General features: G+C 39.0%; 1 protein-coding gene, 1 non-coding gene and 1 pseudogene across 4 annotated transcripts in view; 1 reads left to right on the forward strand and 2 right to left on the reverse strand.

Moving 5' to 3' along the window:
• SPMAP2L (sperm microtubule associated protein 2 like) overlaps positions 1 to 16,319 on the forward strand; it is a 91,549-nt gene that overhangs the window by 54,815 nt on the left and 20,415 nt on the right. For all 3 annotated transcript variants that reach the window (XM_077136927.1, XM_077136928.1, XM_077136929.1), the window contains 2 exons: positions 12,448 to 12,585; positions 14,105 to 14,216. In XM_077136927.1, the coding sequence (XP_076993042.1) occupies positions 12,448 to 12,585; positions 14,105 to 14,216 (250 nt within the window). The remainder of the gene's footprint in view (positions 1 to 12,447; positions 12,586 to 14,104; positions 14,217 to 16,319) is intronic.
• On the reverse strand, positions 8,954 to 10,304 carry LOC143663635 (mediator of RNA polymerase II transcription subunit 4 pseudogene; annotated as a pseudogene).
• TRNAT-UGU (transfer RNA threonine (anticodon UGU)) lies at positions 13,550 to 13,620 on the reverse strand. Its single transcript has one exon. It is a non-coding gene; the product is annotated as a tRNA-Thr (tRNA).

Consider the following 16,319-nt stretch of genomic DNA (forward strand, 5'->3'; position numbering starts at 1 on the left):
GACTGCCCATGCCAAAAAAAAAAAAAAAGAAGAAGAAGAAGAAGATGACATTGGGCAACCATTAAGAAGAACTTGAAAGCTTGAAAAACAAATGGCAGAACTTATGGGAATGAAAGTCACAATAGAAGAGACAGAAAGTACAACAGAGATGTACAATAGCAAATTTGAAGAAGCAGAAAAAAGAATTAGTGAACTGGAGGACAGGACATCTGAAATCCTCCGCACAAAAGAGCAGATAAGGAAAAAAATGCAAAAATATGAGCAGGGTCTCAGGGAACTGAATGAGAATATGAAGCACAAAATATATGCATTATGGGTGCCCCAGAAAGAGAAGAGAAGGGAAAAGGGGCAGAATAATGGAGCAAATAACCACTGAAAATTTATGTCTCTTATGAAAGACATAAAATTACAGATCCAAGAAGAGCAGCATACCCCAAACAGAATAGATCCAAATACACCTATTCTAAGACACTTATTAATATCAAAGACAGAGAATTCTGAAGGCAATTGTATGATATAGTTAAGATACAAAGAGAAAAACTACCAACCAAGAATTCTATATCCAGAAAAACTGCCCTTCAAAAAAGAGAGAGAGGGCAAGCCAGGGTGGCTCAGCAGGCAGTGTTCTCTCCTGCCGTGCTGGAGACCTGGGTTTGATTCCTGGTGCCTGCCCATGCAAAAGAGAGAAAGAGAGAGAGTTCAAAATATTTTAAGACAAACAGACACTGAGAAAATTTGTGAGCAAGAGACCTGCTCTGCAAGAAATACTAAAGGGAGCACTACAGGCAGATGCAAAAGACAGGAGGCAGATACAAAAGACAGGTCTGGAGAAAAGCGTTGAAATGAAGACTATCAGGCGGGCCATGATGGCTCAGCAGGGAGAGTTCTCGCCTGCCATGCTGGAGACCTGGGTTTAATTTCCGGTGCCTGCCCAAGCAAAAAAAATTTAAAAAAGAAATGAAGACTATCAGTAAGGGTCAAAGGATAGAAAAAGAATATGGTATATCAAAATAAAGTCATGATGCATACAACAACATGGATGAACCTTGAGGACATTATATTGAGTGATATTAACCAGAAAGCAAAGGACAAATACTGTATGGTCTCATTAATATGAACAAACTTTGAGAGTTAAAGTTGGGAATACAGATTATCAGGAGGTAGAAAGAGGGCAGAGATTGGATGTTTGATGCTGAAGGAGTATAAAATGCTTAACAGGGTTGATTGTAAAGATTCAGAAATGAACAGTTCAATATTCATTTGATGGTTGCACAGTATTGCAAGTATACTGAACAAAGCCAAGTGTGAGTATGGTTTAAAGAGAAAGGCTAGGGGCATGTGTTCACAAGAAAAAAAGATAGACAATAAAGACTGGGACGGTATAATTTAGCAAAACCTAGAGTGAATGAATGATGGTCATTAAATGTACAAATATAAGAATATTTTACATGAGGGAGAACAAATGATTGTCAACAGTGCAAGGTGCTGAAAATAGGATGGTATATGGGAAAAATACAATCAATGCAAACTAGGGTCTATAGTTAGTAACATTGTAATATGCCTCTATTACATGTAACAAAAGCAATATACCAAAGCTGAATGTCAGTGAGTGGGGGATATAAAAGAGAGGTATGGGATTCTAAGGGTGTTGTTTGTTTCTCCTTTTTATTTTATTTTATTTTTTATTCCTCATTTTTTCCTCTTTTTCTTTCGTGGGGAAGAAATGGAAATGTTCTCATTAAGGATCATGGTGGTGAATGCATAACTATGCGATTATACTAGAAATCACTGATTGTTTCCTTAGGATGGATTGCATGGTGTGTGTGAATAAATCTGTTTTTAAAATAGGCAGAAAGATACAAGTACTGGAGAAAATGTGGGGAGAGAGAGATGAACCTATTCACTATTAGTAGAGAAGTAGAATGGGGCAGCCCTTCTGGAAGGCAATGTGGTGGTTCCACAGGAGGCTAAGTATAGGGTTGCCATATGATCCTGCAACCCCGTTATTAGGTATCTACTTGGAAGAACTGAAAGCAGGGACATGAATGGATATTTGCACACTGGTATTTATGGTGGCAGTACTCGTTATTTGCAATGGATGGAGGTGTAAGGGTATATCAACTGATGAATGAAGGGAAGGTGAACTGTGGTGTATATATAAAGTGGAATATTGAGCATCTGAAAGAAGGAAATAAGTTGTGAATCAAACAAATAGGTGAATGAAACTTGAGGACAGGATGTGGAGTGAAATAAGCCAGAAATGAAAAGACAAATATTAATACCTCACTAATATGGATTAACTATAATGCGCAAACCCTGAGAATTGAGTTCGAGAGCATAGGTTTTCATGGGAAGGTTTATTGTAAAGGGTTTTAGATTGTAAGCTCTTACAGACATCACATCTGTTCCTGAGTTGTAACTGTTATTTCTAAATTCTAGATGCTGAGCTCTTTGTGTGTGCTGTGGTCGTTTCCTGGAACTTCGGGTATCTGTGTGACACCTGAGACTCAGAGCTAGAATTCTGCAGCTATGAAAGTCAGCATTACCCTATACAGCAACTATTTAAAAAGCCAGAAAAGGGATCTGACTTCAATTAGAGATATGAATGAAACTGATCTAGTTAGGACAAAGGTAAATCAGACTAAAGGGTGAAGGATGATATTGACTGTGTTCTAAAACTTCAACTTCTGTGTGAGACCAAAGGAAGAGATGTTTATTTGGTGCAAATTTTATATTTTCTGTAGCACACTATCTAACTTAACTTGTATGGTCAGTTTATTTGAATACCATAATTACATGGAAACTTGAATAGAGAGTGAGATCTTGTTGGTTTGCATAGGTTAGTGTGATGCCCTGATGCACACCAGAATAATCTGTGCAGCAGACAAAAGCTATTACCAAAGTCCCCTTAAGGGACTGGGGAAAAATGTGGAAATATTAAACTTCCACTTTAGGGGAAGACCTGATATTCTCACAAGTACTGGGGACTACCAATTTAATACGCCAAGCCCTCAATCTTGGGGCTTGCCCTTAGGAAACTTACATCTGCAAAGGAGAGGCTAATCCAACCTATAATTATGCCTAACAGTTACCCCCAGAGAACCTCATTTGTTGCTCAGATGTGGTTTCTCTCTCTAAGACAACTTCTCAGGTAAACTCACAGCCTTTCCCCCTACATGGGACATGACTCCCAGGAGTATAAATCTCCCTGGCACCATGGGTTATGTCTCCAGGGGATGAGCTTGGCCCTGGCATGGTGGGGTGGAGAAGGACTTACTGACCAAAAGAAGGAAGAGAAATGAAACAAAGTTTCAGTGGCTGAGATTTCAAATAGAGTCAAGAAGCTATTCTGGAGGCTATTCTCTCTCTCTCTCTCTCTCTCTCTCTCTCTCTCTCTCTCTCTCTCTCTCTCTTTTTGCCTTTTGGGATTGCCTTACTCACTCCCCACAGTTCATTGGAGATTCATTTTTTTAACTTACCTTTTTATTATTAATTTTTAAATTTTTAAAAATATAACAGCAAGCAAACACATTCTTAACATACGATCATTCCATTCTACATATATAATCAGTAATTTGCAATATTATCACGTAGTTGTATAGTCATCATCATGATCATTTCTTAGAACATTTGCATCAATTCAGAAAAAGAAATAAAAGAACAGAAAAAAATTCATACATACCATACCCCTTACCCCTCCCTTTCATTGATCACTAGCATTTAAATCTACTAAATTTATTTTAACATTTGTTCTCCCTATTATTTGTTTTTATTTCCTATGTTTTACTCATCTGTCAATAAGATAGATAAAAGGAGCATCAGACACAAGGTTTTCACAATCACACAGTCACATTGTAAAAGCTATATCGTTATGCAATCACCTTCAAGAAACATGGCTACTGGAACACAGCTCTACATTTTCCAATAGTACCCTCCAGCCTCTCCATTACATCTTAACTAACAAGGTGATATCTGTTTAATGTAGAAGAATAACTTCCAGGATAGCCCCTTGACTCTGTTTGAAATCTCTCAGCCATTGACACTTTATTTGGTCTCATTTCTCTCTTCCCCCTTTTGGTCGAGAAGGTTTTATCAGGAAGGCCCACACCCCTGGGAGTCATGAACCACATAGAGAGGGGGAAAGGCAGTGAGTTTGCTTGTTGTGTTGCTGGGAAAAAGAGGCCACGTCTGAGCAACAAAAGAAGTTCTTTTGGGGGTGACTTTTAAGCCTAATATTAAGTAGGCTTAAACTATCCTTTGTGGGGTTAAGTTTCATATGAACAAACCCCAGGACTGGGGAGCTCAGCCTATTGCTTTGGTCTCCCCACTGCTTGGGAGAATGCCAAGAATTCTCCAGAGGCTATTCTTATACATTACATAGATATTCCTTTTCAGTTTTCTGGTATATTGGAGTAGTTAGAAGGAAATACCTGAAACTGTTGAACTGAAATCCAGTAGCCTTGATTTTTAAAAACTATTTTCATTGACAAATCTTCACACACATACAATCCATGTATGGTATACAATCAGCAGCACCCAATATTATCACATAGTTGTGTATTCATCACCGTGATCATTTCTAGAATGTTTGCATCATTCTAGAAAAAGAAATAAAAATAAAAAACTCATATATCCCATTCCCCTCACCCCTCCCTCCATTGACCACTAGTATTTCAATCTACCCAATTTATTGTATCCCTTTGGATCTGTGACTGTCCCTTCTTTGCATATTGGCACCAGGTATCTTGTTTTGAGATTCATAGGTCCACAGCTAGAAGAGAATTTTTGCACCTTAATATTGTTTAAGGTGATGTGTGTAGTTGCCAAGTTGACAAGGGGTGGGCATGTGGTAGTTAGATTTAGTTATCAACTTGGCCAGGTGAAGATACTTAGTTTTATTGCTGTGGACATGAGCCAATGATATTTGAAGCTCATCTGTTGCTCATTACATCGGTAGTCAGCTAGGAGGCATACCTGCTGCAATGAATGATGTTTGATTTAATTGGCTGGTGCTTAAATGAGAGAGCTCAGTGTAGCACAACCCAAGCAGCTCAACATACCTCATCTCAGCACTCGCAGCTCAGCCCAGCCCAGGCCTTTGGAGATGAAGAAAGAAATCACCCTGGGAAATGTTGTTGAAACCCAGAGGCCTGAAGAGAAGGCCAGCAGAGACCATCCTGTGCCTTCCCACGTAAAAGAGAACCTCAGGTGAAAGTTAGCTACCTTTCCTCTGAAGAACTAATGAAATAAATCCCCTTTTATTAAAAGCCAATCCATCTCTTGTGTGTTACATTCCGGCAACTAGCAAACTAGAACAGATTTTGGTACCTGAGGAGTGGAGTGCTGCTGTGGTTTGCAAATACCAAATATGTTGGAACAGCCTTTTAAATGAATAAGGGAAAGAATCTGGAGGAGTTCTGAGAAGCTTATAGAGAAGGCCTAGAGTGCTTTGAAGAGACTATTGGTAGAAATGTGGACTCTAAAGATACCTCTGACCAGGCTTTAGACAGAGATGAGGCACATGTTATTATAGACTGGGAGGAAGATGAGCCTTGTTTTAAAATAGCAGATAATCTGGCAAAATTGATTAGTCACTTTGACTGGAAGGCGGATTTTAAAAGCAATGAACTTGGATATTTAGCAGAAGAGATTTCCAAATTAAATGTGGAAAGTGCAGCCTGGGTTCTCCTCACAGCTTATAGTGAAATGTGACAGGAGAGAGAGAAACTGAGAACTGAACTCATGAGTACAAGGAAACCAGAAATTGATGTCCTGGAAAATTCTGGGCTTCCCGGAAGGAAGACCCCAGAGAATAATGCTCCATGTGAGGACTTGACCAAATGTGGAAGCAGTCAGCCATTTCAGAGAAAGCCAGGATCGGACATGGAGTTATCCAGGAAGGATTTGTGGAAACTCCTTATGTCTGATGGGCATGATCCAGGGCTACTGCATAGAAAGCCAGTGAGAGTGCTGTGGGACCTGTATCAGGAGAGCCACTGCCAGTCGAGACTGAGAGGAAGAGAGAAGAGATGCTTTGGAGGAAAAATAACTTCAGAGGCAAAGCCATGGAGGCTGGGGTCTGAAGTCAAGAAGACTTGGGCCAGGAGAGAGGACCCACCCAAGCCCGTGAAGAGGGTGAGTTTGCCCCAAAGGCAGAGGATGGGCCTTCCACTTTGTGGTAGTGGGAGAGCCATGCTGCCTCAGGCCTTGAAGAGGGTGAAGCACATTCCTTGGGGTTTGGGGAGAGCCTGGCTGCCACCACATGGTGGGGTTGAGCGTGTGCCCCAGAGATGGCAGAGAGCCTGGGTACAGCTCCAATGCTTGGAGAGGGTGGAGCCGAGAAAAAAGTGGTCTCCCCAGTATCCCCCAAAGTTGCGTTCAGAGAGAGGCAGGCCTCTGGGTAGGCCCTTGGAAAGGGTAGGACTGCTGCTTTCTAAAGCCCTGAGGATGAATGACTCTCAGATTTTGAAACCTAATGGACTTTGCCCTGCAGGTTTTTGAAACTGTTTGGGTCCGGTGATCCCTGTTTTCCTTCCTCCCTATGGAAATGGGTATATGTATCCTATGAATGTTCCTTTGTATGTTGGTAGCAAATAATTTGTTTTGAGTTTTTATAGGTCCAGAGCAGAATCTTGCCTTAGAACAGACCATGCCTGTAACTAACTTTGATAGGAGTTTGTAGTGTTTCTAACTTTGTATTTCATTTATATTGCTACTGAAATGGTTTAAGGATTTCTGATATTGTTATGAAATTAATGTATTTTGTGCCTGGCAAAAACATGTCTTTTTTAGGGTCCAGAGGGTGGAATGTGCTGGTTTGAAAGGATATATGTCCCCTAGAAAAGCCATGTTTTAATCTAAATCCCATTTCATAAAGGTAGAATAATCCTTATTCTATAGAGTATGTTTGAATCTGTAATTAGATCATCTCCCTGGATATGTGATTCAATCAAGTGTGGTTGTTAAACTGGATTAGGTGACGACATGTCTCCACCCATTTGGGTGGGTCTTGATAAGTTTCTGGAGTCCTATAAAAGAGGAAACATTTTAGAGAATGACATATTCAGAGAGAGCAGAGCAGAAAAACATAACCACAAGAAGCAGAGTCCACCAGCCAGCGACCTTTGGAGATGAAGAAGGAAAACGCCTCCTGGGGAACTTCATGAAACAGGAAGCCTGGAGAAGAGGCTAGCAGATGACGCCGTGTTCTCCATCTGCCTTTCCAGATGAGAGAGGAACCCTGACTGTGTGCACCATGTGCTTTTCCAGATGGGAGAGAAACTCTGACTGTGTTCACCATGTGCCCCTCCACTTGAGAGAGAAACCCTGAACTTCATCAGCCTTCTTGAATCAGGGTATCTTTCCCTGGGACATATCTATAGACTTGTCATTGGGACATTTTCTCGGCCTTAGAAGTATAAATTAGAAACTTAGTAAATTCCTCTTTTTAAAAGCCATTCCATTTCTGGTATATTGCATTCTGGCAGCTAGCAAACTAGAACACTGTTGAACTGAAATCCAGTAGCCTTGACTTTTAAAAACTATTTTCATTGACAAATCTTCACACACAGGCAATCCATATATGGTGTACAATCATTGGCACACAGTATTATCACATAGTTGTGTATTCATCACCGTGATCATTTCTAGAATGTTTGCATCACTCTAGAAAAAGAAATAAAAATAAAAAACTCATATATCCCATTCCCCTTACCTCTCCCTCTATTTACCACTAGTACTTCAATCTACCCAATTTACAATAATAAAAGGTTATTGTACCCCTTCCCCCTATTATTTATTTTTTATCCATATTTTTTACTCCTCTAATATTTTCATATACCCAATTTTTACCCCTTTTCACCCCCTATTATTTATTTATTTTTTTATCCTTATTATTTAACTCATCTGTCCATACCCTGGATAAAAGGAGCATCAGATACAAGGTTTTCACAATCACAGTCACATTGTAAAAGTTATATCATTATACAATCATCTTCAAGAATCAAGGCTACTGGAACACAGCTTTACAGTTTCAGGTACTTCCCTCTAGCCACTCCAAGACATCATAAACTAAAAAGATATCTATATAAATGCATAAGAATAATCTCCAGAATAACCTCTTGACTGTTTGAATTCTGTCAGCCACTGAAACTTTATTTTATCTCATTTCTCTCTTCCCCTTTTTGGTCAGGAGGGTTTTCTTAATTCCGTGATGCTAAGTCCTGGCTCATCCCAGGAATTTTACCCCACATTGCCAATTCACCTGCTGAGTTGGCTTAGAGAGGCCACATGTGAGCAACAAAACACATCTTCTGGGGGTGACATTTAGGCATAATTTTAAGTAGGTTTAGCCCATCCCTTTTAGGAATAAGTTTCATAGGGGCGAATCCCAAGATCGAGGAATCAGCCTATTGATTTGATTGTCCCCACTGCTTGCGAGAATATCAGGAATTCTACAAATGGAGAAGTTGAATATTTCCTCCTTTCTCCTCAGCCCCCTGAGGGGACTTTGAAAATACTTCTTTATTCACTGCCCAAATTATTCTAGGATATATCTGGGCTTCACACTAACTTGAACAAACCAACAAGATCTCATGCCCTTATGGGGGCAAGATTCTATATACTTATGGTGTCCAACTAAACTGATTATACAAGCTAGATTAGGTTATGTGCCACCCAAAATATAAATTTTGCACCAAATAAACATCTCTCCCTTTGGTCTCACACAGAAGTTAAAGTTTTAAAATATGGATGATATCATCCTGTATTCTGATCTATGCCAGTCCTATCCAAATTAGCTTCTTTCATACCTCTAGTAGAAGGCTGATCCTTTTTTCAACTTTTTAAACAGTTCCTCTATGGGGTAGTGCTGACTTGCATAGCTTCAGAGCTCTAACTCTGAGTCTCACAGTAGCCTTGATTCTTGAAAATGATCAACTATATAGTTTTTTTTTTTTACAACAAAAATGAGCTTATTTACAAAAATTACAATAATTACAAACAGCATGAACTGAAACCATTTCTTCTGTTCCTGTAACAGAAGACAGCAGAAGTCTGACTGAAACGAAGGTTTTGTTATTTGGAAATAAGCAACATTTGATGATCCACTGCTTTTTAAAAATGCTTCTCTAGGTTCCTGGAGGCCCACGAGTAATATATACAGTTGTTTCTTTTAAATCTTATTTCCAGAACTATTGTACAAGTCCAACACAACTGGAACAGGTTAAGACAGCACTGAACAACTAAAAATCTTTTCTATCAACAGCAAATTTTGATTATTCCTTACATATTCAGTAGATTAGAACTGAAACCATGACTTGTGGCTTTAAAAAGTAAGCCCACTCTTATTTTTAAATGGTTGCACAATTCTTCTTTAGCCAGTATTTATCTGGCTCTCTTACAGGTTTGCAGTTAACGTTTCCCTGCTATTGCTTAAGGAACAGAAATCTATAATATTCGATTCTGTATGCTTTTTGTCTTTTATGCCTTTCTAATCAGAGTCACTACTACTGCTTGAGGAGTCTGTTGACATCACCTCCACATCATCTTCATTTTCTTTATTATGCCCAGGAGGTTCCAACAAAAAGTCATTACTGTGATTTGGTGGTAACATATTCATTGACAAATCATTTGACCGCCATGGGGACTGTGGAGCAAGCACGTCTGGCAGTCTGCCTGCTGCAAGTGCATCTCCTGGTAAATGACCATTCACACCATTAGTGGAAGGATTGTTCATCTGACCCAATAACCCACTTCTCATCTCTAAGTCAGTTGGGTATGGTCTCCGTGGGCCCCCTGGAACCCAGGTCAATGGGGCACACACAGCATTACTTGCACTAATCCTATGTGCATACTTAATTATTTCTTCGGAGGAGATAGCACCTTTTCTTGCTTTTTCTATTGATTTGAGTTTTTCTTTTGCTTGGTAAACAGCTGTTGCCAGTATTTGTTCTGCCTCCTTTAGCTGTTTTTGTAGTTGCTGAATATCACTGTCTCTTTTTTCTACTTCTTTTTCTAAAATTTGCATTTCATGATGGATCTTCCCTTGATTAAGCGCCAATTTCATTAGTTCTTGAAATTCCCCATCTCTGTGAATTAACAACTCCAAGATCTGATTTTCCTCTCCAGGCTGCTGTAACATCTTCTGGTTTCTTGAAATTGCCAGCATTTCTATAAGTTCCCTCGACAAGACCTCCAGATCTCCAGCCGCTCCCGCGTGCTGTTTCCGCTGGCCGCTCCCGAGCCGCCTCCGAATCGATCCTTCTCCTTCTCCAAACTCGAAGAGGCCGCCATCCTCCCCAACCGCCAGTCAACTATATAGTTTTTATAGTGTGACTGTGTGATTGTGAAAACCTTGCTACTGACACTTCCTTTATCCAGTGTATGGACAACAGAGTTAGAAAATAAAGACAAATAAATAACTAATAGGGAAGATATGGCATACGAGATGTTTTGGATGTTCTTTTTACTTTTATTTTTTATTCTTAGTTTTTCTTGTTTTTGAAGTAAAAAAAATGAATGTTAAAAAATCAATAGTGATAATGAATGCACAACTATATGATGATAACTGTGAACCATTGTATACCTTGGATGATTATATGGCATATATCTCAATAAAATTACATTAAAAACTGTATATATGACCCCATTTTTATTTTTAAAATGTTTATTCCTCAAGCACACAAAGCTGTTTCACATGCCAAGGTCTTTTTCTTATTCTTCTATCTGCCAAGAATGTGTTTTCCCATTTTTAAGTGACCAGGTCGTTCTGGTCCTTTAGACCTCAAGTTAAATATCACCCCTCAAAGAGACGTCCCCTGACTGCTCTCTGCAGCATAATTTAGCACCTCTTTACCATCCTACTCTGAGAATCTCTATCTCTGCTGCATTAATAATCTGATGCCTTCGTAGCACTTATATAGTCAACTATTAACTTCGCTCTTGTTTTTACCCCTAGACTTGTAGAATGAGGTTCAACAAAGCAGTGATTGCATTTGTCTTGTTTTCCACTGTATCTCTAGTGCCTAACCCAGTGCCTAGTGTAGATTGAGTATTTTTTTAAAATCTCTCTTAAATAGCGCTTTGTAAATTATAAAATGATCTAGACTTCTCTCATTTAAGTCTCACAACCACTGTAAAGTGTATTATTTTCCCCATTTCCTAGAACACCCACGCATTTTAAGCGTTGGCAGCATAAAGCATAGCTATTACAGCCAGGAGACATTTCCATGGCATTTGGCGTTTGCCATTCCCACCTGAGAGAATGTTGAATAATTGGAATTTGTCTCTGGCATCCTCCCATCCTCTTTTTTTATATCTCGCCCACTGCCTAGGCCTCTCTACTTTGTTCTATTGCTCTCAAGGTTCTCTTCCCTTTGTGCTGCCCACTGGCTGCCTAATCACCCCTTCCTCCCACCCAGTGGGGCCCCCTATACCTGGGTGTGATCTCTCCCAAAGTGCCCTTATGCTCAAAATCACCTCTTCCTTCCACATCCCCAATTCCCCAGCCAAACAGCCATTTCCTGCAATAGGTAAGTGCTGGAGGTTCTTACCTGTGTGAGCTTGACTGTATGTGCGTTTGTGTAGTGGCAGTGGGGGAGGGGTGGAGGATCTGTACACTCTGGCAGTGGAGCTAAAGCTGGGCAGTCTCAGGTTCCCTGAAATCAGATGTGAGGTAGTGTGGACAGGCCTCAAGTCTGGGTGGTTACAGCATGGAAGATAGAGGCTTACATGCAACATAGGCTTATAGCAGCAACCAACAGAGGCTTGGTCAGATGGACACAAATCCATAACTAAAACCTCCTAAAGGAACAGAGGTACTTGGGAAAATAATAGAAGCAGAGCAGGCTGTAATCTGAGTTAGCACTAATTTTGAAGTAGTCAGTATCACTTCTTATTCCATGGATGATATATGTTGATTGAGGAAAGATTGAAGAGTTAAGGAAAGTAGGATGGTTTTATTTATCCTAAATAAAATGCTTAACAAACCCAATAATGATTAAATAATCTGTGCACCACAATGAAGTAGAGTTTAGCGCTAAACTGAGAGTTCTTTAATACAAGGAAAAATGTCAATGTAACTCATCCTATTAACTAAAAATTTTGTAAAAATATTTTAATTGTTTAAATAGGTGCCATAAAACATTTGGTTTTGCAAGCAGCAAATTTTCTCTATTCATCAGTATATATTTCAGTCTATTTAGAGGATGTGATTTATTATAAAAAACTTACTTCTTTTGCAATAGAATGCTAGATGCCAAGTGAAAATTTGGTGACTGTAACCATATCCAAAACAATTAATTTTTTCCCATGGGGAAAATAGCTCAGCAGTAAAGAGATAAACCTGTCATACTTGCTGCCTAAGTCTGGGGATAATTTTGGAAAATACTATGCTAATATTAATTCATGCTTGTTTCACTCATTTCCTTTTTCTTTTACAATTTGTAGGTCTCTATATTACTACAGCTGCGGTAGAGAGTCTGTAATCTGGGAGATTCCTCCTCCAGCACTGTTTAGTCTGCCCTCCAAAAGGATCCAGAAGCTGGCACAGCCCAAAAGAAGCAGGCAAGAGCATCCAAGCAACAGGTTGAGAATCTTGAGACTCTCCATAAATCCTAAACTAATATGGTTAAATGTCACAATATTGTTCTTTTTTCAGTGTGTGTAATTTCATGAGCGAAAAGTTTACTTCCATTTCAAAGCGGTAGGTAAAATATCAAGTATTTGCAGCAATCGTAGGGAATCAGAAGATCATCATCAATAATTACACTTGACTTAAACTGTGAAGGAGCTTAAATTCACACTCAACCTCACCACAGCCAGCCAATTAAAAGTAAATATGAAAATGAAATGTCACAGGATTTTGCAGTTTGTAGTACTTTATGTTCTCGTATGCCGCTATGACTTTGCAGATGCTCTTCCTTTTGCTTTGAATGCTGAATTCCTCCTTGTCTTTAAAAGGCAGCTTGTTTGATACCTAGCACATTTCACTGGCACTGGGTATTCTCATTTTTTAAAATTTCGCCATTCTAATAGGTGTTTAGTGAGAGCCAATCATGTTCTTAACGTGCGTTTTCCTAACAGATAATGATGTTGAACAGCTTTTTGTGTGTTTATTTTCCATCTATAAATCTTCTGTCATGAAGTGTCTGCTAATTTCTTTTGTCCATTTTTAAAATAGGTTACTTGTTTTCTTACTTTTGCTCTTTGAGAGTTCTCTATATATTCTGGATATGAATCCTTTGAAAATATGTGATTTGCAAATATTTTTTCCAGTCTATAGCTTTATCATTCTCTTAAGAGTGTATTTCACAGAGTAAATGCTTTTAATTTTGATGCAGTCCAACTAATCTGATTTTTCCTTTACAGATCATATTTTTGGTATCATGTTTAAGAACTCTTTACTTAACCTGTTTTCTTCTGAAAGTTTTGATTTATTTTTTATTTTTATTTTATTTTATTTTTTGCGACTTTACATAAAGGTTTGGGTAAGATTTAGGTCAGGGTATTTTGTTTTGTTTGTTTTTTGTTTTTGTGATTTTTTTTTAGGTGCACGGTCTGGGAATTGAACCCAGATCTCCTGCATACAAGGCAAGCATTCTACTACTGAACCACCCATGCACCCAGTTTGCTTGCTTTGTTCTAGGAAATGATCATGATGATGAATATACAACTATGTGATTATATTGTGAGTTATTGATTATATGTCAAGAATGGAATGATCATATGGCAAGAATGTTTGTGTTTGTATGTTGTGTTTAATAAATAAATTATTTAAAAATGAAACGGTCCTACTTACAGTAGGTCCATACCCACAGGAATGGATTAAATTTGAGAATATGATTTTCTGAGGTAACATACAGCTTCAAATCAACACAATGCCTAATAGTGTATCATAATATAAATGTACTTCTTATTGTGGATGATAGTAAAAAATTTTTTTGAAAAACATCACTCTAGTGGAAAGAACATTGGTGATTGTGGGAAGATATTCCTAACATGTATATATTATTGATTGGAGGTTGATTATTGCAATGAAAAATGTGGTTATTGCTCCTTCATCCAACAGTTGCAATATATATTTCATGTCTCTATTTGCATATAGGTCCTTCAGTGATAGCATAAGATATTCTCTTCAAGTCCCTGATCCTTCTCCTCGGATACTACGACTCTCTATAGCTAAAGGCACACATCCAAAATATATTCCTCCAAAAATGGTAAGTGGGCCTGTCTGAAAGAAACAGTTTCTGATTGACTTCATAACATGTTACCCTCTTATTCTAGGTGTGTATTTTCCTTTTCATCCTCATGTATTTTATCCTCTCATGCAATGGTGAATTTATCTGACTACCTCCTCTATGCCTAATGTATCACTCAGGATTTGATCAGAAAACAGAACTACTGTGAGTGATACAAGGGACTCATTATAGGAATTAGACCTTAAGCAACTGTGAGAACAAGAGGAGAAGTCTATGAAAGGCCCTTACACTGACTGGGACTTAGGTCTGGTTATAAATCTAGAACCATGAGAGATGTTGGGATAGGTCCTGAATAGGATCAGTAATTCCTTGGAAAGCATCCACCTCACAGGAGGCCACTATAGATTCTTCAGGCAAGGGGGGGTCTAACCTCCTCAGAGAGTGACTGATTACTAGTGGTAGGAAATTCTCAGCATTATTTAGGAGTTTAAAATTCCCAGCTTCACTGGAACATGACATATATCCCTATTCCAATTTTCAAGGTCCCACTCCTTCCCAACCATGGTCCTAACTTTAATAAGAGACCATACATGGGGCAGGCCACGGTGGCTCAGCAGGTAATGCTTGCCTGCCATGCCCAAGGACCCGGGTTCGATTCCCGGTGCCTGCCCATGTAAAAAAAGAGACCATACATGTTTGGGAATCTATTCATGCTATAATTCATCCACCTACAAGCTTAGATTTTGAGCTTGGTTTTCAGAATTTTTTTAACCCCATGGCTATAAAGATAAGGATTTTCTTTTTCAGGACAGTTGTAGAAGTTTTGGGTCCCCTACCTGAAACTTAAGGTGGCAATCTAAAGTCCTGAACAGATAATTTTCTTTCCTCAAGTTTTCCCAGTGTTCTTAGAAGCAACCAGCCAACCCCAGTGACTTCTTCATTTTCACTAAAATGTTCTCTGGAAGCAACTGCTTGGTCACCCAAACGCTTGCCTTCTGTTTTGCCACTGTATGCCATGGACTACCAAAGTCTTTTAAAAAAAATTACTGTCAGTGAGATCAATAATATTTTAAAATCTAAAAAACCCAGAAAACAAATTTCAGATAACCTAGAACCAATACAGAGAATACATCCTTAGAGTTTTGATCTGGTTATTTATTGCTGCATATCAAACCACCCACAAAGTTAGTGGCATAAAGCAATAACCATTTTATTAAGCTTAAGCATTCCATGGATCAAAAATTCTGACAGAGTAAGCAGGAATGCCTGGTCTCTGCTCTATGATGTCTGGAGCCTCAGCTAGGAAATCTCTGAAGACTGGGATGTCTCAAAACATCTGGAGGGGGCGGGCCACTGTGGCTCAGCAGGCAAGAATGCTTGCCTACCATGCCAGAGGACCCAGGTTCGATTCCCGGTGCCTGCCTATGTAAAAAACAAAAAAACCAAAAAAATCTGGAGGCCCCTTCCCACCTATATCTGATCATTTGAAGACTGGACTCCACTGGGACTATGTACAGAGCACCTTCATGTACCCTCTCTGTGTGGCCTGGGCCTCTTCCAGCATGGCAGCTGTGTCCTGAGAAGGAACATCCTAAATTGGAGTGGTCTAGGAGTGAGCATTCCAAGGTAACCAGATAGAAGCTGCATGGCCTTTATGACTTACCTTTAGAAGTCAGGTGACTGTAGCCTTACTCTGTTGACTGATACAGGTCGAGTCTGCCCAGATTCAAGGGAGCTGGGACACAACCCCATCTCCTACTGAGAGAAATGTCAATGAATTTATAACCACTTTAAAAAAATGTTTTTATTGATAAATCTTAACATATAAACATACAAACATTCCATACATAAGGCACAACCAATGTTATAGCCACTTTTTAAGAAACTGTCACATCCAAGGATGTGAGTCTTTTGCTGTCCTCAAACATGAGGTTTTTGTATGCAGGAAAGACTATTCAGAGGTATGCTTTTGATTTAAATAGTTAATATTTAATTTAATATTTGATTTAAATAATTAATATTTAATTATTTAATGTTTAATCAACTTTTAAAGCTACAACGTTAAAAATTTCTTTTGACTTCCGGAGAAGATGGCGGCTTAGTAAGACGCGCGGGTCTTAG

This window comes from Tamandua tetradactyla, chromosome 19 (assembly GCF_023851605.1).
Source record: "Tamandua tetradactyla isolate mTamTet1 chromosome 19, mTamTet1.pri, whole genome shotgun sequence".
NCBI classification, from domain to species: domain Eukaryota; kingdom Metazoa; phylum Chordata; class Mammalia; order Pilosa; family Myrmecophagidae; genus Tamandua; species Tamandua tetradactyla.